This window comes from Panthera tigris, chromosome B1 (genome assembly GCF_018350195.1).
Source record: "Panthera tigris isolate Pti1 chromosome B1, P.tigris_Pti1_mat1.1, whole genome shotgun sequence".
In the NCBI taxonomy this organism is placed as follows: domain Eukaryota; kingdom Metazoa; phylum Chordata; class Mammalia; order Carnivora; family Felidae; genus Panthera; species Panthera tigris.
In genome coordinates, this window is record NC_056663.1 from 45621389 (window position 1) to 45643475 (window position 22087).

Genomic DNA, 22087 nt, shown 5'->3' on the forward strand with positions numbered 1-22087 from the left:
TGTAGCCACTATGGAAAACAATATGGGGGTTCTTCACAAAATGAAACACAGAATTAATATTTGATTTAGCAATCCTACTCATGGATATATACTCAAAAAATTGCAAGCAGGAACTCAAACAGGTATCTGTGCACCAATATTCATAGCAACATTATCTGCAATATCCAAAAGGTAGAAACAATTCAAATGCCCAGCAACAGATGAATGAATGAACAAAATGAAATATACCCATCCAATGTGATACTGTTCAGCCATAAAGAGAAATGAGGTACTGACACATGCCACAGCATGGCTAAGTGAAAGGTGCCCAACACACAAGGCCACATGCTGTCTGATTCCCTTTTCATGAAATGGCCCAAACAGGTAAACCTAAGACACAGAAAGTAGACTAGAGCCTGTGAGGAGTGTGGGCAGATGGGATGAGTAACTGCTATTGGGTGTGGAGTTTCTTTGAGAGGTACAGAAAATGTTCTAAATTTGTATTGATAGTTGCACAAATCTGCTTACGTACTAAGAACCACTGAATCGTTGTACACTTTAAAATTATTTGCTTGATGGTATTTAAATTATATCTCAATAAAGCTATTATAAAAAATGATAAGAGACCGGATCTCTCAGATGGGACCCAGTCCCTTCCCCCCCATCCCCAACACACAGAGCTTGTGTCTCAGGTTGGTGAGCAGGGGCTAAACAAGGGAAACATGATAGTTTTGTGGTGTGCAAAGGGGAAAATGAGAAATGTGTTTCCATTTTCATATGGTGTTTCATATGGTGTTCATATGTTTCATTTTCATTGGTGTTGTGTCCTTGGAGGAGGGTTTAGGAACAGTGCAAGGTGGTTACTGAGGAGGAGACGAGCCAGCACGTGTGTTTAAGCAGAGAGAAGGCCTGAAAGGGCTCCCACCTCCTGACAGACATATGTATACCAGGAGACTGAAAAATCCCAAACAGCTGAGGGATCAAAATAACATATGGAATGAAAAGCCTAGGGATACAGGAAAAGGGATGCTTCAGACCTCAAGACCTGAGGCTATAGTAGGGATGATAGATTTTAGTAACAAATGACAGAAGGTGACCCAAAGCCAGGAGGAGCTGACACTGGTTATTGATGCAGAGGTCACAGAAGCTGACACTTATCAAGGGAATGAGGTACCTCAGGAACCGGTAAGGACTTGTATGAAAGGGTATCTTGCTATCCACTACAAGAACAACCAGGATGTTAAGCAAATTTACTCCTGCATTTAAATAGAATACTGGGGAGAAGGGGAAGATAATCTTAGAGATAAGAAAAGTCCTGATAGGAAATTCAAATTTTGAATTAAGTTTAATTGCTGAAACACTAAGGATTTTACTCATAGAATTTTACTGTACCTGGAAGAGACTAAGTTTTAAGCCACAAGGGAGGAAGTTACCATGAATGCTTGAGATTCATTTCTCTTTTCCTGCTATTAAGTGGGAAAGGTTGTTGGTAAGCTATTGGGTTCATGTAGAGACAGAATAAAAAGTTACATTTCTTCATCACTGTGTCAAAAGGAGTAAATTTTAACCCCCCTATTATCCATTAAGGAAACAGAATACTCAAGGGATGGTATTGTTCCCAAGGAAGAAGTGATAATAATGTAGCACAGTAGAGGTGTTAAAGCTACAATGGCAATCATTTTGCAATATAAATATATCAACTCAATATGTTGCACACCTTAAATTTATACAATGTTCTTTGTCAAGTAAATGTAAGGCAATAATTTTTATAAGAGTGGCCATGAGGTGGCCTATGGCCAACCAAGCAGTCGGATACAGGCTGAATGAACTTTGAGACTGAAGTCAGGAAGCACCTCCAGTTAGCTCTGGGACTTTGCACGCTACTGAATCTCTTGGTACTCACTTGCCTGTGTGTGAAGGAGTCTAACTAGATAACTAGTAAGATTTCTTCCAGCTCTAAAAGACTGATTCTCAGGTCTTGTATGCCCAGTGGGGAAATATCTGCCCCTTCTTGGCCAAATTCAAGTGGGCATTATCTTTTAAGAGGGGGGAACCTCTCCTCTTTCCTTGGCCATGCCCCTGGAAGCTGGGCTGAGGGCAACCAGATATAAAGTGCAGTTACCTGGGAAGTGTCGCTGGATCTTGGTTTTGCAGTTACATTTTCCAATTAGCTCAGGAATGAAGACATCACTGTGACATTTGGCACAGTAAAAGGCGGCTCTGGACAATGAAAGCAAATGAAGAATGACTTATGTGAGGCTTAACACTAAGGAAGCGTGGCACTGGCTCAGTCTGTCTGCCGTTAAGTTGCATTTGCCTTAGGACTTTCTCCCCTAAAGTAACAAAAAAAATTACCTTATGACTTCCTTTGAAGATTCAGCAATAAAGAACCCTAATGTGTTCTTACGCAGTTTAACTTCTGCAGATGGATTTAGCATCAGACCACTGGAAACAGAAAATAAAAACACAGTAATTTCCCCCCTTTAATTTCTGTGGCAATAATTGGTGTTTCATTCTGTCATAACCAATGGATTCTCTAAGCTATAGAGTTAATAGGACCCCATCCGCAACTACAGCCAAACACAGTAGAAAAAGTGAATTTGACTATATTTCTTTGATTGCTGCTAAATATCTAGAAGGGAGCCACGTCACAACGCGATTGCTGAGTTGCACGCAGCTGAGCTGAGTCCAGCTGAGCTGGACTGCGTCCTGAATCTGAAATGGGCAAACCAACTAAGATGCATGAAGCCTTGCTAATTTAGGCTATCCAATGCCACGGCCACACAGTTGAAAGTCTTACGGTCATGCTAGTGGTGTTTATCCTTAGGCTACTCGCCCTGTAAAAGTAAATGATGTCTAGTTAACCAGCTGGATTCAAAGGCTCCTTTTGTTTGCCTATGTAATTTTTGAACTTATGTATTTCTTTTGACTTCACTTTTTTTTCTATCTTGATTGCAAGATTTTTGAGAGCAGGAACCACCTGAATAGCTTCTACCGCTACATGAATGCTTTGATTTTCTATTTTCTTATGGTTTGTGTGTTTGAAAATGACATCTTACAAATTTTATCCATGATACTCCTTTATGCAGTACTACATTATGACTATTTGAATTCCTCACACTTCTCCCCATTTGTTGAGATATCCCGTTTTTATTTCCTTTAATTCAGACCTCCAGCACGGTGAGGTCTTATAACCCTGGAACTCCGATCACTTCATTTGTGCATAATGAAAGTACTTCTTCCCACCTTTAAAACGCAAACCTTTTATATTGACATTGGAAAGAAGTCAAGTCTTAATTTTGGAAAGCTTATTCTGTTGTTAGGGCACTCCAAAGTAACGTGCAAATGTAAGAGCCTTACAAAAATAAAAGGGGTTTCACCACAAAACCTCTTCCACCCTATGCCAAGAGTAGAAAGATGCTGAATAGCTGTATTGAGGTGGTTTGTTACCTGAGATACTGGATGGCATTTTCAAAAATGCACTAACTGATATTAATGAGCAGAACAAACCATTTTAACTTTGAAAGGAAAAGAACATGGATTTGTGCCCCTACCCCAATAACCCTGGTTGATGTTCACCAGCCAGCAAGCATAAACTTAGTTGTATCTTCTTATCTCCTATTTTTAAAGGGGCATCTTCTGAACTCATATTAAATAATTAGTTATGAAGATACTGTCATGATAATATCTGTGGTGACATTTGAAAGAAGAGGTGAACTCCCGTTGAAGATTTTTCCAAACTTTTCCCATACCCCCTCCATGAATCATGGCCAGTTGCTCTCTCAGAGAATGTTCCTTACTGGAACAAACTTAGAACATTATCTGACTGGGGCCAGATCCAGCTCTATCTCTTAGCAGATGACAAATTATCCTCTCAGACAAATCCTGATGATTATCGAGGGCTTTTCCAAGTTTTAAAGTCTATTCAAGTGTATCAATGAGAAGAGAAAATAAAAGATGAGAAAAGATAGGTTCCCCCCCCACCAGTTTTTCCTATATACTAGTCTAAAACCCCAGCCATTGAGATACCCTATTTTCCTTCCTTTTGTGGCTGTGGTGGAGTTAGCACAGCATAGTGAGCAGAAGCACTGTCCCCAGAGCCAGGCTGAGTTCAGATTCTGGCTCTGCCACTTGGGGCTGGTGTGAGTTTGGGAAAATTATTTAACTTTTCGGGGCCTCATCTTCCTCTTCTATAAAATGGGACTAAGAATTCTACCCATTGTTGTAAAGATTCAAGAGTTTATGTAAGTAAAGTGCCTACAGCACTGTTGGTCATAAACTAGTAAAGGTGTAAAGACAGCTATTATCCATATCAGGATTTAATCCTTTTGATTCACCTGACTCTTCGGTGAGAAAACAAAATTAAATTTAAGTTGGAGCAGGTTCCTCTTTCATGAGGGTAGTTGCATGCTGGGTAGTAAACAGCACCAGGACATTTGAATATATGTGGACATTAGCTACATAATAAATGGTCATGTTTCTGGTCTGTCCCATAGTCATCCTAATAATAAAGTTTAACAAAATCGAGGATGTTAAAGTTGGAAAGGGTCTCAAAGACCATTTGGTCCAGCAGTTTCCAAATCCCAGTGAATAAAGTGACTGTATCAGGAACTTTAAAAATTCTCTGGCTCTACCCTTGGAGATTTTAATTTTATAGAGTTAAGAAGTGGGATTTTGGAATCTATATGCTTTGAAAGTTTTGCAAATAATTCTACTACATAGTCCAGATTGTTGAAGGCCAAAAACATTCAAACTTGATCAGGTTCTGAGCTAGTCTCAAACCCAAACTGCCTGGGTTATGGTTCTAAGACTCCCATCTTTTTTTACCACGACCTATTTCCAGAAGAAGAGCCATTTGTCCAAGGATTAGATTTCGAGACTTTCTTGAGTATAGCAGGATTGTTAATTAGAATATAGACAGCCAGACAATACTATTTGTTATTCTCTCTTTAGTGACTTCCTTCGTACAGTACCCTACTCACTTCTTTAGCACAGTTACATTCTGAATCCTCTATACTTCAATTTTTCTTTTCAACGTTTCATATAAAATTAGCCCTCTGTAGTCCATCTGCTATCATTCAAACTTATTGAACTGTTAATATTTCCCTGTAATTCTAAGGCTCCTGGTAATGACAGTTTTAGAGCTGGAATGACTTCCTCATTTTACAGAAGATGGACACTTCTCCAGTGCCATGGGGCCAGCAAATCATAATCAGGATCAGAATTTATTCTGTTGATTCCAATTTAATTCAACTTAGTTTTCCACTAAAAACACACACACACAAGCCAATATAATATTCTTTCTTGTTCCTCATCCCACTTAATCCTCTAGTTTTTCTTATTTTTTAGTATCTTTTATCTCTGTATCATTGTAGCTGATTCTCTGTTTGTTCTGGATTTTCTTTTTCATTACATGATAAACTATCTTACTTCTCATATTATCCATTATAGGTTTTCAAGAAATTCCATTGATCTAATAATGTTACTTCTTTCTTTTATCCACCCTACCAATAGCATACTTTGTTCAGTAGGCCAAATTCTTATTTTGCCATATTTTGTAGCTCACTTTCTAAGGCTACAATTTGTGGGAGCATCTTCTGTCATAAATAATTTTAACTCTTAGTATTATTTGATGGTCAAGACTTAGAAGATCTGGTAATACATTAAAAGGAACAGATATGAGAAGGAGACCACTTCTCTCTCCTGCTCATGAGAACTTGGGGAGGGCCATAACAACAAAGGCAAAGTACCTGCTTACCCACCAGGATAACCATTCTAACCCCAATCATTAGATTCTAACCCCAGTCACTAGAGACAGTACTAAGTGCACCACAGCAGACTGGGTGTCCAACAGGCTGGCTCTCAACTAATGGCAAAACCTTAGTTATGGCTGTATTTTTGTAAAAGTCTTAATCATAAAGATTCTCCTTTAAAAAAAAAAACTGAAGAGATTCAAAGTCTCATTGGTACCAGCAACCATGAAACAAGGATTTGTGTTCGATGGCTATCAGCATGAGTCCCATCTTCACAAAGCAGAGCCTAGGAAGGAAGACATGTAATTGTGAGGAAAGAGGGTGGCAGGGTGCTAATTCACAAGAACATGACCAACACTTTGTGCTCTGTGTCTGGGAAAACACTAGTACCTCAGCAGAGGAAGACCCTCCCAAATGTGGAATCCATTCTAAAGTAAGTCCCAGCCCACATGATGACTGTGACAGACACAAAACTGTCCCACACAGACTGCAAAGTTCTAGGTTGTAGAGACTCAGGCATGTTCATTCCCACATCTTCAACATCTACCATGGAGCCTGGCCTACAGTGAGCCCCGAATGAGCACTGTCAAAAGAATGTCACTTCAAGAAGAATGAGGAAAGTTATTTCTATTAACTTACCGGGAAACTTCAGGAAAACTCATTCCAGCAAAGTCATCAGAGAGACGTTGAGTCAGGATTTTGTTCTTCAGGCCATTCAAGAAATGTTTTTGCCAGGGCTGTTTAGGAAAAACCTGGAATACACAATCATGTGACATGAAGCACAATGCCATGCAATATGGGATATTAGAATTCAAGTTGTATATCCTGCTAGGCAGCAAACCAGCGCTCGTGCTTAAGTCATAAAAAAGAGATTTGTCCTGGGGTTAACTGAAGAAAGGAAGAACTTAAACTCTAACATACATCTTTACTATTTACACTAGAGAGTTCAGAATGAAGTAAAAGCATCATGACTTGATTTCTTCCCAGATGGCATTCAAGACTCCTTGTTGAAAACTGGAATTTTTCTAATAATTTCAGCAAGATAGACTAGTTTTTGAGTCAGTAACAGTAAGATAAGAAGGATAATATGGTATCTAAATTGTCTCTCCATGGATATGGCTATTCAAGATTGTTTTTTTTTAACATATTAGTTTTCTACTGACTAGCCATATACCACAAAGAAAAAAATATGCATGGGTTCTGCCCAGCATCAGAAGTCTTCATAGCTTCAAATGAATTTAAGTGGCCATCCTGATCAATGGAAATGGGAATATAAAAATTGAGGGCAGCAATAGGTTTCTAGAGAAGAGGGAGATGGGAAGGGAGAAGGGTATCTCTCAAAAAGGCTAAATACAGCCTGTGAAGGGTGAGGGCTTCTGGGTAACTCATCCCTGGTATTTGTGTAAGAACTTGGAATTTTCTTGTGCTCTATGTACATCCCCATCATTCTCCCCATCTGCTGCCATAAGAATCTCCAGCACACTGCCCTGACATGGCAGGACAGGCCCCTTTATACCCCAGAGTCCCAGGTCAATGTCTGGAAGTTCTGGAAGCTCTGAAACAGTGTGGCTGTGGACAGTTAAGGCCAGTTCAAAAATACTCCTCAGATGGCCATCTTGCAGTTTCAAAACAAATAAAACACACACACACACACACACACACACACACACACACACACACACACACACAAATCTGCCTTACAAAAAAGGACTAATTTTATCAGGCAGTCCAGGCAGGCACTCTCCCCTGCAACTCCCTTTCCAAGATTCAGCTGAATCTCCTGCCTTTTTCCACTCTCTTAAATTCTTCTATTGAGAAGGGCTCCTCTCACTGGGTGGTCCCTATTTAAGTTCCAATTACTGAAAAAACTGGCTTGGCACTTCTAAGCCAAATGTTTCAGTTTTTGAAAAATGGTAAAAAAATGATAAAGATGGAGAAGACTTCCTGTGCTCATTTTTTAAAGTTCAGAAAGGGAAACAAGAAGATGGATTTTGGATTTAGATAGTGGAGTCAGGGAGCTCAAGTATGTAAGTTGGAGTAGATCTAATTTAAATTTAAGCCTAAGGCAACGCTCTGTGCCTTGAAGCAACTGGAAATGCTCTTTGGACTATAATTTCTCACCATATAATTAATACAGGTGAAACACATACCATTGTTCCAAGGTCTTTTAATCTGAGTACTCAGAAGTTTTACAGATATTAACATAATACTTAGAAAAATCAGATTATGAGATTAATAGCTTATTTTATTTTACTTTATTTTTCAAGCCTAAAGAAAGTTTTTGGTTTTATTTTATTTTTTTTTCCAAATTTTTATTTAAATTCTAGGTAGTTAACATATAGTGTCATATATGGTTTCAGGAGAATTCAGTGGTTCATCACTTACATATAACACCCCGTTCTTATCACAAGTGCCTCCTCAATCCCCATCATTCATTTAACTCCCCCCACACACTAAAACTCCCCTGTAGCAACCCTCAGTTTGTTCTCTATCATTAAAAGTCTCTTCTGGTTTTCCTCCCATTCTCTTTTTTTCCCCTCCCCAAATGTTCATCTGTGTTGTTTACTAAATTTCACATGAGTGAAATGGTAAGACAAATGGTATTTGTCTTTCTCTAACTGACTTATTTTGCTTAGCATAATACACTCTAGCTCCATCCATGTCACTGCAAATGGCAAGATTTCAATTTTTTGATGGCTGAGTAATATTCCATTGTAAATATACACCACATCTTCTTTATCCATTCATCAGTCAGTGGGCACTTGGTCTCTTTCTGTAGTTGGGTTATTGTTGACAAGGCTGTTATAAACATCGGGTGTACTGACCTCCTAGAATCTGTATTTTTGTATCCTTTCTGTATACCTGGTAGTGCAATTGCTGGGTGATAGGGTAGTTCTGTTTTTAGCTCTATGAGGAACCTCCATATTAATTTCAAGTGTGACTGCATCCGTTTCCATTCCCACCAACCATATAAGAGGGTTTCCCTTTCTTCACATCCTCATCCACATCTGTTGTTTCCTGAGTTGTTAATTTTAGCCATTCTGACAGGTGTGAGGCAGTATCTCATCATGGTTTTGATTTGGATTTCCCTGATGATGAGTGATGCTGAGCATCTTTTCATAGGTCTGTTAGCCATCTGGGTGTCTTCTTTGGGAAAACATCTATTCATTTCTTCTGCCTATTTCTTAACCAGATTATTTGTTTTCTGGGTATTGAGTTTGATAAGTTCTTTATAGATTTATAGATTTTGGATACTAACCCTTTACCAGATATGTTGTTTGCAAGTATCTTCTCCCATTCCATAGACTGCTTTTTAGTTTTGTTGATTGTTTCCTTCATAAATCTCATTTTATTGATGCAGAAACTGACAGAGAAAATAAGTGTCCAATGCAACAAAAATGGAACACAAGACACTGGAGTCCTGGCTGTTAAACCTAACTTAACAGTTTATTACGGAATCTATAAACCAGAGCAGAGTATAGAATTACAAAATCTGGGGCCCAGTTTAAGATTTCTGAAAGTAGGTTTTAGACATCACTTCCAAATAATCTCTTTCAATTCCTATATCCCAAAAGCCCTCTTATGATGAATGTTGACAGGCCATGTTCAGTGAGGAGGTTACAACTGCAGATTACACATCAAGAAGAACAACATAATACAGTGTTGGTTTGCATTTTTTCCTCCTCTATTTCCATGAAAGAGATGAAGTCTTCATAGAGGGTTCTCATTCCATTTACTTTCTCTAGCCCTGGAGATTAGTATCAGAGTCATTACAACAGATATCGTGGTTATCTTGCACTTTGTAAGGACACAACACAGGCAGAGACAATTTCCTCACGAGTGATTTTCGAAGCCTTACACAGTGACCACTAAGATAAGGCTAATGCAGGTTCACTGTAGTAGCACCAGGGCTCATTTCCTGCTGCCTGATGGTCATTTCTATTTATCTATATATGATATCTCCTCACATTCACAGAAGGAATTACAGAAGAAACCTTTGTTTTTCAGTTAGTGTTCTGATGGCCAGAGCATCTTTCATGGTGTTTATTTGTTTTTATATCGTACCAGGGATGAAAACAGAAAAGATGCAAAAAGTTTTTTGAATTTATTACAAAAGGAAATAAAATGCAAAAAAAAAAAAAAAAAAAAAAAGGCCAAGAGGGAAACTGAGTATAAAAGAAGTCATGTGTGGACTCATAATTAAATGAAGAGGAAATGTCACTCTCAGACTCTCTGAAGAGCCTCTGGACAATGGGATACCAGGCCCAGCTGAGGGTTAGAGCCTTTCCTGGAATATTTCATGGGAGTGACATTTCAAAGGCCATACTTGGTACTATAGCACCCTAATAGTCCCTTCACTTATTTTGACTCAAAGGTATCAAAGGACCTGATGTGGGAGATTGTGAGTAGATACCTAACAGCCACAGGCATCAAGCATAGTGGTAAGACATTAATTAGGTCAGACAATTCTACCTCTGCTACTCACTAACTTCCTATAAAATCAGGTTAGCTTCACTGACCTATTACTGGGATGCTATCTTAAAATATTATCAAGGAGAAACATAATGTATTTAAAATCAGTAACATAGGAGGCACTCATAGTGGTGACTATTATTATTACTGCATGGAATGTCCCCAAAATAACCTGAAAAATTAGATTGTAATTATTACTTGTATTATTATTTGTTCAATGAATATAATTATTTATTATTATATCAATTATTACATAGTTACTTTATATTTAAATAGATGATTTTCCATTAATAATATAGTCTTTATTTATATTCTTTTTTTTTAAGTTTATTTATTTTCAGAGAGAGAGAGAGAGAGAGAGAGAGCATGAGAGGGGCATAGAGAGAGGGAGAGACAAAATCCCAAGCCCCATGTTATGAGTGCAGAGCCCTACATGGAGCTTAATCTCACCAACTGTGAGATCATGATCTGAGTCGAAATCAAGAGTCAGATACTTAACCACCCAAGCTGCCCAGGTGCCCTTATTTATATTTCTATGTTCAGTAACTCCAAGTACTTCTACATTTATATTCCCAGCATCTTGGACTGCAGGTAGGAAGCAAAGATACTATTTCTATTTTTCAGATAAATATTCTTAGACAAGAATAAGATAAATAACTTCTTCAAGGTCAGTGTAATGTCTGGGACTGCAGTCTAGATCTCTCAATACTTTGCCGTTCAAATGGAAGTCAAATCTGATTCCTTGGGGCTTTCTTGCCTTCTTCAATTTTTTTTTTTCCTATTTCTGATCCTAACCATGTGAGGACATGGGAAAAAAGCCAAGATTCAACAATTTACAAGGTTACCTTTTTGTTCTGTTCAATAAATAGAGTCGTTAGAAAGGTGCATAAACCTGGCACCAGACAGCCTTGGGCCATGAATCCAAGCTTCAATTCGGCAAAGCAGATGATGTTGTCTCCAGTAGTCCAGTTCCAGCTGGGAATCTTTGGCAGAAAAACCTGTTTCATAGTAGAAAGTAGGTCAAACATTATGAGTAAATACAATTCAAGAAAGTTTTTTCAGAATGAATGTGCTTTCTTGCATTTGTTTTACTTGAAAAAATTTGTTGTGCCTGTGTCAGTAGAAGGTATCAGAACAAATTCAGCTTTTAAAAATTATTAGTGGTCTACTGCTCCCACTTTTTAAAATAGAAATAGTGAGAGTTGCGAAATCAGGTCAAATGACTTAGACCTCTTATACTACCCTGAACCTACAACTTTTATTTTTGCCCTTGTTTTCGTTGAGATATAACTGACATATAACATTGTGTTAGCTTCAGGTGTACAAGATAATGATTCAATGTGTGCGTTGTGAAATGACCACCACAATAATTCTAGTTACCACCTACCACCCCAATAGTTACAATTATTTTTTTCTTGTGATCAGAACTTTTAATACCTACTGTTAATAACTTTCAAATCTACAATAGAGTATTATTAACTATAGTCACCATGCTGTACATTATATTCCCATGACTTATTTGTTTTATAAACAGAAGTTTGTTCTTTTTTATCCCCTTCATCCATTTTGCCCACCCTCAACACCACCCCCATCCCTACCTCTGACAATCACCAATCTGTTCTATCTGTATGGATTTTTTGGGGGGGGGGTTGCTTTTTTTTTTTTTAATTTTTAAAGTTTTACATATAAATGAAATCATATGGTATGTCTTTCTCTGACTTATTTTCACTTAGCATAATTCCCTCAAGGCCCATCCATACTGTAGCAAGCGCAAAATTTCCTTCATTTTTATGGCTGAACAAAATTCCATTATATAAACTATATATTTTATTATATATAATTAATATATAATAATTATATATAATACATATAATATATAATAATTATATATATTAATTATATATATAATTATAAATGAGGGGCGCTTGGGTAGCTCAGTTGGTTGAGTGTCCAACTTTGGCTCAGGTCATGATCTCACAGTCCGTGAGTTCGAGCCCTGTGTCAGGCTCTGTGCTGACAGCTCAGAGCCTGGAGCCTGCTTCGGATTCTGTGTCTCCCTCTCTCTCTGACCCTCCCCCATTCATGCTTTGTTTCTCTCTGTCTCAAAAATAAATAAACATTAAAAAAAATTTAAATCATTTATAAGTGGAGAATTTAGCCCATCTATATTTAAAGTAATTATTGATAGGTATGCACCTATTGTCATTGTTAATTGTTTTCTGGCAGTTTTGTCAATGCTCTGTTCCTTTCTTCCTCTTTTGCTCTCTTCCTTTGTGATTTGATGATTTTCTGTAGGTCTTAGATTCCTTTCTTTTTATTTGTTGTGTATCTACATATATTTTTTCTTTGTGGCTACTTCATAGTAGGCCACATAACTCATTTTTATAACAATCTATTTTAAGTCCTAACAACTTAAGTTTGATCACATTCTAAAACCACATTTTTATCCCCCCCCCCACCCCATTTTGTTTCTGATATCACAATTTATAGCATTTGGTATATCCCTTACTAAGGGATCCCTTAGTGTATCCCTTACTAAGTACTGCAGTTATTTTTACTACTTTCGTCTTTTAACCTTCATATGAGATTCATAAGTGATTAGTCCACATTTACAACATTAGATTATTCTGAATTTTACTATACATTTTCTTTTGCCATTGAGATTCATACTTTCTTATCTTTTTCTGTTACTAATTGATGCCCTTTCCTTTCAGCTTGAAGAAGTTTTTTTTTATCATTTCTTATAAAACTGTCCTAGTGATGATGAACTCCTTTAGCTTTTGCTTGTGTGAAAAACTCTCTGCATGACAACATTGCCAGGTAGACTATTCTGGATTGGCAGGGCTTTTTTTTTCTTTCAATACTTTCAATCTATCAGGCCATTCCCTTCTGGTCTGTGAAGTTTCTGCTGAAAAATCTGTTGCTAGTCTTACAGTGGTTCCCTTAGACATTACAAGTTGTTTTTCTCTTGCCAACTTTAAGATTCTCTCCTTGTCTTTAACTTTCGACACTTTAATTATAATGAGTTTTTGTGTGGATCTCTTTAGGTTCATCTTATTTAAAATTATCTGGGCTTCCTAGATATAGATGTCTGTCTCCTTCTCCAGATTAGGGAAGTTTTCAGTGACTGCTTCTTTAAGTTTTCTGCCCCTTTCTTTCTTTTTCTCCTTCTGGGATGCCTATAATGCAAACATTGACCCAATGGATATTGTCCCATAAGCTGTCCCCACTCATTTTCATTCTTTTTTCTTTCTGCTCCTCTGATTAGGTGAGTTCCACTACCCTGTCTTCCTGTTTGCTGATTCTTCTGATTCATCTAGTTTGCTGCTGAACCCCTCTATTGTATTTTTTTTGGTTCAGTTACTAAATCCCTCAGCTTGTGATTTCTATTTGGTTACTTTCTTATATACTCCATCTCTGTTGAAGTTCTCATTTTCTTCATCCATTCTTCCCCATAGCTTAGTGAGCATCTTGATGACTGTTTTGAACTCTGTCATTCACCTCTGTTTCGTCAAGGTCTTTTTCTGAGGTCTTATCTTACTCTTTCATTTAGAATATATTCCTCTGTTTCTTCATTCCCCTTGAAATTCTGCACTAGGTAAAATAGCCACCTCTCTCAGTTTTGAAGAAATGGCCTTGTGTAGGAGTTGAACCTTTTTGCTCAACCCTGTCCTAGCTTTTGGTTGTTTCTCAAACCTCTGTGATTGTCTAATCAGGGTACTGCATTTTTAGTGGCTCCAAGTAGTCATAGATGTGCCAAGAGAGGTAGGTCAGTGTCCCAAAGGAAATGATATTAGCATCTAGATTTAGGTGGATTAGTAGTTAGACCCTCAGGTAGCAGCTGCTAAAGTATGAAAGTATACCTCTTTATGAATTTGCATTTTTAAGTGATTAAAAATCTTAATGAACCTCCATATTTCACCTGTAATTGGCAAAAAATCTTTGAGTATAGACCTGTGAGAAATTAATAAGTTTTATTATTTAGACAAAGGAAGTTATTCAACTCCATAGACTAAAAGGGGATGATAGGTAGGCTAGATGGTTACCATACCTTGTTATGGGATTGAAGTATCTGTATGATGACTCTGGTATTAGGGTTATAGTTTTTGATGGAGAGAACCCTACATAAACAACAAATATGCTCATCAGTGATGTACAGTATGCAATAATAAAACAACATATAAAATGCACGATTATGCTGTCTTCTAATAATGTTCTGTTTAATTGCATACACAGTAAAGGATGATATTGTTTTAGTGACTTAGTAAATGTAATCTATGGAAGGGTCGGCTCTTGGTACTAGGAGACTGTGGTGTTCTGAAACCAGTTCTTGAGGAGAAAATCAGCAGTTTCATGTATTTTAGCCTTCAAATACATTAATTACAGAAAAAAAAAAACAGTGATCGCATTTCTGTCTATAGCTTGAAGTAGCTCATAGACTGTCTTACCCAACATTCTCATTATACATATTAAGAGACTGAGGTCCAACTCATATATACTGTATTATGCACAGTATATGTTCTCAACTGTTTCTTGCTGTTTGTAGAATCACCTTTAGCTATGTATGTTTATTATGCTCTGGGGACCATAAGTTCATATGGTTGGGCACAATGCCATTGCCATCACCATGATAGCTTGAAACTATCACCACAAGTCAAGTTCCCGCTCACAGACAGCTCATAGTTAAAGACAGTGATACCAATTCTAGTCATCTGGAAGATATTTGCCAACAATCACAAGCACATTATAGCAAATGATACACAATATTTCACCAGAACTACTGGAGAAAAACTCCAATAAATAAAGTCTACTAATAGGATTCACCAATCATAAAATGGCATCTTTATTTTTGGAAGTTTAAAGATGTTATTTATTAACGGTGTTATCTGAACAGCTATCAGTTATTGGTATGCTTGCTTTTTAAATTTAAATACCTATTACCTGGGGTGCCTGGGTGGCTCAGTCGGTTAAGCGTCCGACTTCAGCTCAGGTCATGATCTCACAGTTTGTGAGTTCGAGCCCTGTGTTGGGCTCTGTGCTGACAGCTCGGAGCCTGGAACCTGCTTCAGATTCTGTGTCTCCCTCTCTCTCTGCCCCTCCCCAACTTGTGCTCTATCTCTCTATGTCTCTCAAAAGATAAACGTAAGAAAAAAATTTTAAATAACTTTTACCCATATGAAACTTTAGGAAAGTATATGGAAAAGCACAAAGATACTCAGGATACTCTATTTTTGCATCCACACAGCTTTGGGGAGCAAAAAAAAAAAAGAAAGAAAGAAAGAAAGAAAGAAAGAAAGAAAGAAAGAAAGAAAGAATAGGCAGAAACCTGGAATATAATGAACCTAGTGCTGTAATAGATGACATCTTCTCCTATTTGGTCCCATGCACTGGGCCACTGGGCTTTATTTTAAAAGAGGTAGAAATAAAATCATCTTGAAGCATATAAAACAGTGCCAGCTTCTTACCTCATAATGTTGGAAGTGTCCTCAGCATGCGAATCACTGCACAAAGGGTTGGCTATAATCAGGCATGCTTCTGCAGATTCCACCTATTCTTCAAGATTAGACAGTAGCCATCTTGTTAATTACATAGGAAATGCTCTAGTGTTCCCCCTCTGGGTTTCCCTGTGGTTTTATCATAAAATTTTCCATAAGAGAGAGAACACCCTTGGGAAGGAGTGGTGATAAGGATGTCCTTACAGCAGGATCAGAGTCCTGTAGATGCTGTAATGGCTGGAAGTGCTGTAAGGGACAGACCTGGGCATAGGGTCTCCAACACAGATGCAAGACTGCTTTAAAACAGGCAAAGTACATAGTTATATTTTTCCTATTATCCAAAACGAAGTTTTTAAGCAACTTCCTATACATTGATTTGCCTCTCAGGACAGCAAAGAATGGAGGAACTGGAAGTATGCTTGACCCAAAGTAATCAGTCATTCAGTATTTGTGGATTCTGAATCTTAAGGGTATAGAAAATTATTGAAGTGGCACTTACAATACTGAGTTGCGGGAAAGAGAAAGATTATTCTGAGTCTGTCATTTTCTATTTCAATTCTTTATGTTAACTCTAGAGATCTCTGATTTAAAAAAACTACAGCCCTTGGTTTATGTGATTCTATGAAATCTAAAACATGGGAGGAAACCTGCTTTGATCTTAAATGAAAGCTGTCTAGACTGTTGGCCTTTGCTCATTATTTTTCATCCATCCTTAATGGGATTTCTGCTATTTTCCTTTCTGTTTCTCTTATCAGAAAGTGGATCAGTGTGTTTAGAAAAAGTTGGGAAATCTGTGTCTGGTAAGGATTCTATTCAATGATAAGATTAAACACACTTTTGCCATCCATAACTTTTTCAGATTTCTTAGACTGCTAAAATAAAACTGCTCTAGATAAGTAGAGGATTTAGTGAAATAAATAAATGTTAAGTGTAGGTAAACAGTGCTGTCTACTTGACATTTATCAAGGAGGATTTGGAGATTCAATAGCTACATTTCCTTTATGATCAGTTTTTAAAGTTGAGGAAGTCTTATTTCCACCAATTTAAGCATGTGGACTGATACTTTTGAAAGAGAAATACATCCTATCATCTTAATTGTTGCAGCTTAGGATAATCAGAAGAAAAACAACTAGTTCTTACCGCAACTCGCCTCAGATCCTCCCACTTAAGTGCCGATCCAGAAACAAAAGTCGTATAGGCCATGTAGCACTTAAATAATGTTTCTAATTCCAAGGAAGGAGGAACCCTGGGCAAAGAATATAGTACCAAAGATGTAAAATGATGACTGACTTTGGTTTAGAGTTCATGGTATTTATTTAGTGGCTTTAACAGAACTCTGAATTCCCTGTAGGAAAACATCCATCCTCTATTACTAATCCATGTGGTTAGGTGATACATCTGGCCTTATTTCTGAGTGCTGAAGAATAAGAACAAACCAGTCATATAACAGCAGGAGAAGAGTTTCTGAGAAAAAGGCACAAATCAATAACGTGGTCTTTCCAGAACTTAAGGAGATACAAAATATTAACTGAATAGGATATGGAGTGGCAGAGACACAATTAGTATTTCTTTAGGAGACAAAATTGATGATATTGATGCAAGTATACGTAAGGCTTAAGGGAGAGGAGCAGCAAAAACAATGCCTTGCTTTCTGTTTTTAGGAACTGCACTGATAAGGTCCAATTTGCTGAGACAGAAAGTGCCGTGTTCTTTCCTTCTTTTATGTATTTGCCTTGTTAGCTGGAGAGAGAGATATAAGATCATGAGTTTGTTTTTTAAAATGTTACGTCTGAGGGGCCTTTGAAGCTCTGGGATGGAGATATTCAGTAAGCAATTTAGTTGTGTGAATATGGAGCCACAGAGAATGTCTGGTGGAGGATATGAATTGCAGAGTCATCAAAAATTATAGGTAATGGGAAAAATTCTAGATGAGTGCTTCCAACATTTTGCACCATTTAAAAAAATCTCACATTTCTGTTTTAGGGGCACCTGGGTGGCTCAGTCAGTTGAGCATCCACCTTCGGCTCAGGTCATGATGTCTTGGTTGGCGGGTTCGAGCCCCACGTCGGGCTCTGTGCTGACAGCTCAGAGCATGGAGCCTGCTTCAGACTCTGTCTCTCTCTCTCTCTGCCCCACCCCCACTCGTTCTTGGTGTCTCTCTCTCTCCCAAAAAGAAATAAACATTAAAATAAATTTTAAAAAATTTCATTCGTTCTCTTGACAAGTACCTATAATAACCTACATTAGTCCATACAACAGTAAATACATCTAATGATTTCCTTTTTGTCTCAACTGGATTATAATTATTAGCCCCTTATCACTAATTTTAGCCCGGTTTTTGACTATTTTTTAAAATAAGGATTCAAGTAACATACAAATTACCGAAAAGACAGGCAGGCAATTACACTGAAATAGAACTGTTGGCTGTCCCTCAATGTAGCACCATGAAGGAGTTCAAAATGCTGGTTGGTCATCTCATACAGGGGAGCCCAAAGTTGTATTGGACTGGACATGCCACAATGTACAAGGTACAAAGCGCTGAACTATAAAATGTGTGAAGGTGGAAGTGGCGGAAGTGATCCTGTATATGATCCTGTCCAAGATCAAAATGCCCTTTCCAATCTGCCTGACTTATTTGGTGGTGTGTGGATAACTGATAAACCATTTGAACAAAATAAAGAAGTTAGTTCCTTACACTTTACACAAAATGAATTCCAGGGAGCTTAAATACAAAATATTTCAATATGGAAACATAGAAACGCTAGAGAAATATTTGCTTAATTCTAGAACAGAGAGGCCAAAGAGTGTCAGAAAAGCCAGATGCCACAATGAAAGAGTCGATGGGTTATAGTACATGTAAATCAGATGCTTCTGCGTGCACACACACAGGCAAAGAGAGAAAAATATTTACAACAAATGACACAAAAAGGCTAATATCAAAATATATTAAGACCGCTGAGAAGTCAGTAAAACAGCAGATAACCATCCTCATAGAAAAGCAGATATGAGAAATGAAGACAAATTTCTTCATTCATCAAAAAAGGAAAATCAAATGGTCAAAACATACAAAAATTGTTCAATCTCACTGGGAACCAAAATTGTAAAATAAAACGATAAGAAATCATTTTGCCTACTTAAAAACCTTTTCATATTAAGTATGCATTTTCTAGGGGGTTCACAAAATAGTTGACTTGGACTCTACTTGTGGAAATGTAAGTTTCATAGAATAAAAACATCATTAAAAACAATCCTTTCTGCATCTATTTGAACTCACATTTCCAATTCTGAGAATTAACAGAATAGCAATTAGAAAGAATGCCAGACTTGTGCACAAAATCACAGTCACGTAAGAGTAAATGATAGGAAATCTCTTTAACAACGTTAGTATATATACAGATAAACATCAGGCAAGATATATTCCAAAATATTCTCTGAGGTTAACTCTGGTCGTAAGATTGCCTTTTCTTCTCCTTTTGCTTATTATTATTTCCTAATTTTCCTATGAATATTGCGAGGGTAATTTTTTTCCATTAAAAAAATGCACACATATTTCAAGGATTAATTTAGAGCCCGTGAATGGTACAGATAAACTTACTCTCCCAGAAAAACAATCTCAATGTTGATTTGCCCTGACTTATGGCGGAGAAAATTCCGTAGGAAAGCTGTCACACTGTCAACCGTAATGTTCCCACAGACCACGATGAACCTAGGGGGCAAGAATATGTGAGGTGGATCATCTGAGAAACAGAAGTATCTTCCTGTCAAGACGCAGAGCTAAATTTAGCTTAAATTTAGCTTTAAATCAATCTGGTATTTGAATTACCCAGATTTTTAAAATAGAAACATTGAAGACTGCATCTCCAATAGAGAAAAGAAACATCAGATTTCTATGGTCCCTAGTTCATTCCATGTTGGGTATGAATCCAAACATTTGAATAACACGTAGGTTTTCAGGAATACAATAATAACTATTGTAATTGTGACATTTTTCATAGTTATTATAACTTATAATGGACTTGCACATGTGTTACTTCACTTGATTTCTTTCACTTGACTCCTGATTAGCTGATCTAGTCTTTTTCAAAGGAACAAAAGAGGCTCAAAATACTTCACTGATTTTCTCATAGTCAATACTATGGCAGAGGTGGCAGTACATTCTGGATTATTTTGGTTTATCTTCCGCACTGAAAATTATCTAGTAGCTACTAAAAAGTGAGTCCAATGGAGAGTCTTCAAGGACAGGTGTAAAAATCTCAACTTTTATTGTGAAAAATAGCTATCAACTTCCTTAGGTAATGCACTTAAATAAGCTATTTTTCCCTCCATTACTCATTTAAGGAAACTAAAAGCATACATGTAGCCTAACCAACCTTAAGATTTCCAGACCTTTTGGGCTAATTTGGCATGTGTCCCGCATTGCCTTCTTGTGATGAACTGCGTAAGACTTTGGTTTATCTAGTTCATTTCCATGTTTTCAATATTTATTTTTCACTCATTTTATTGTTGTTGTCATTATTTTTATTTTTTTTTACTTTCCTCTTCAGACTCCTAAGTCAATCTTGGTTTTCATCCAATTGTGCTAAGAGACCACTCCAAGGGAGTTTATCTCCACTGGATCTCTTTCCTCTACAGCAAATAGAGACTAAAAAAGAGTTGCTTCCAATTTAAGATCTCCAATCCATTCCCTCCTTCTCGGATGTGAAAACCATAGTGGATACTGAAATAACACATCACAGAGAAATATGATAAAAAACAACTCCAACTCCATTTTCCTCCCAGAACAGGTGGCTGTGACATGGACAAAACAGGTGATCTATGAAGTGTTGTAGAAGACGTGGAAATTTCTCTTCACTCCAGCAAACCTCTGCCTGTGAATGAGCCCCCATATGGTGTTAGTGGAATTTTGGCTGAGACCACAGAGTCGAAGTAATTATTTTAAATTTGAACTGCGGCTGTAATTTGATCCATTATGTGAAATTAGCCGTAAGTTAACCACATGATTAAAATGAACAGAACAGTAATAGATGTTAAGAGCACAGTGATGAGGGATGCAGAAATATTGCCACACTTAATATTTGATAGGGAATGATAATATTATCTGTCATTTTAGTTGTTTTACTGCTCTTACCAGCATCTACATAGTTGTTTTTTTTTTTAATTTTTTTTAACGTTTATTTATTTTTGAGACAGAGAGAGAGCATGATCAGGGGAGGGGCAGAGAGAGAGGGAGACACAGAATTGGAAGCAGGCTCCAGGCTCTGAGCCATCAGCCCAGAGTCCGACGCGGGGCACGAACTCACGGACCGTGAGATCGTGACCTGAGCTGAAGTCGGACGCTTAACCGACTGAGCCACCCAGGCGCCCCCTACATAGTTGTTTTTATCAAGTACCAAATATCTTCTTATGGTATTTATTTTAGCACAACCCTCTTCAGTAAATGAAGGACCTTGCCAATATATTCACTTTAGGTCAAGCAACAGGCATTTTTAAAGAGATATGTGACTAGTAGAATTTCTCAAACTGCAGAAATTATGCTTGAAAGCTACTTACTTCTTCCCTTTGACCACCTCATAGGGACTGGTGTATTTCCTCTTGTTAGCAAAAATTTCCACCATTTCAGGGACATAGTTCGCAAATAGGATCTAAAATGATCAGCAAATAAAATCTTAGATTTCATTTTTTTTAATGTTTGTTTTTGAGAGAGAGAGAGAGAGAGCGAGCGTGCACGAGCAGGGCAGGGAGAGAGGGAGTCACAGAATCTGAAGCAGGCTCCAGGTTCTGAGCTGTCAGCATAGAGCCCAATGAGGGGCTCGAACCCATGAACTGTGTGAGGTCATGACCTGAGCTGAAGTTGGATGCTTAATGGACTGAGCCACCCGGGCACCCCCAGATCTCATTGTTTTCAAGGACATTCTAAAATTCTGAGATTATAAAAGAGAAAGAAGGTGCATAAGACTTTCTCTTATCTGTGAACTGTATTTCAAAAGGCAGGCCGTTTTTCTTCCTTGACCTTTGGATTTGGTTTAAATCAAATAAAATGCTTTGCAGCATTCCAAATTATGAAAGCAAAGACAAGTGGTAAGGCACACTTCCTGTCCCTTTTGTCCTCTAGTCACAACTAACTGCACTTCTGACTCTTCTGACGTGATACTATGTGAGGCTTAGAAAAAAAATAAAACATGTGGGACAGAGAGAGGTTTAGGGGAAATGACTGAAATGAGGGGATGTAATAATATGGACAGGGGAATATCAGAAAGGTGGAGGGGAGAACTCTGTTACCGGTTTTTAAGGAGCTGAAGTTAAAGTAACTAAAAGAGGTTTCCTTTGTCCATGATACACTCTTGAACCAAGCACAGATGTTCACATATCTGAAGTAGAATGCTAGTT

At 37.6% G+C, this 22087-nt stretch overlaps 1 protein-coding gene across 7 annotated transcripts in view; it reads right to left on the reverse strand.

Moving 5' to 3' along the window:
• The window catches only part of KCNU1 (potassium calcium-activated channel subfamily U member 1), a 154631-nt gene that overhangs the window by 93407 nt on the left and 39137 nt on the right, over positions 1–22087 (reverse strand). For 6 of the 7 annotated variants that reach the window (XM_042983501.1, XM_042983499.1, XM_042983498.1 and 3 more), the window contains 10 exons: positions 21251–21342; positions 19296–19406; positions 16841–16946; positions 15671–15753; positions 14257–14326; positions 11051–11203; positions 6372–6484; positions 5950–6018; positions 2335–2424; positions 2102–2199 (listed from right to left, as the gene is read on the reverse strand). In XM_042983501.1, coding sequence (XP_042839435.1) covers positions 2102–2199; positions 2335–2424; positions 5950–6018; positions 6372–6484; positions 11051–11203; positions 14257–14326; positions 15671–15753; positions 16841–16946; positions 19296–19406; positions 21251–21342 — 985 coding nt within the window. The remainder of the gene's footprint in view (positions 1–2101; positions 2200–2334; positions 2425–5949; positions 6019–6371; positions 6485–11050; positions 11204–14256; positions 14327–15670; positions 15754–16840; positions 16947–19295; positions 19407–21250; positions 21343–22087) is intronic. The other variant, XM_042983500.1, reaches the window with a different exon arrangement.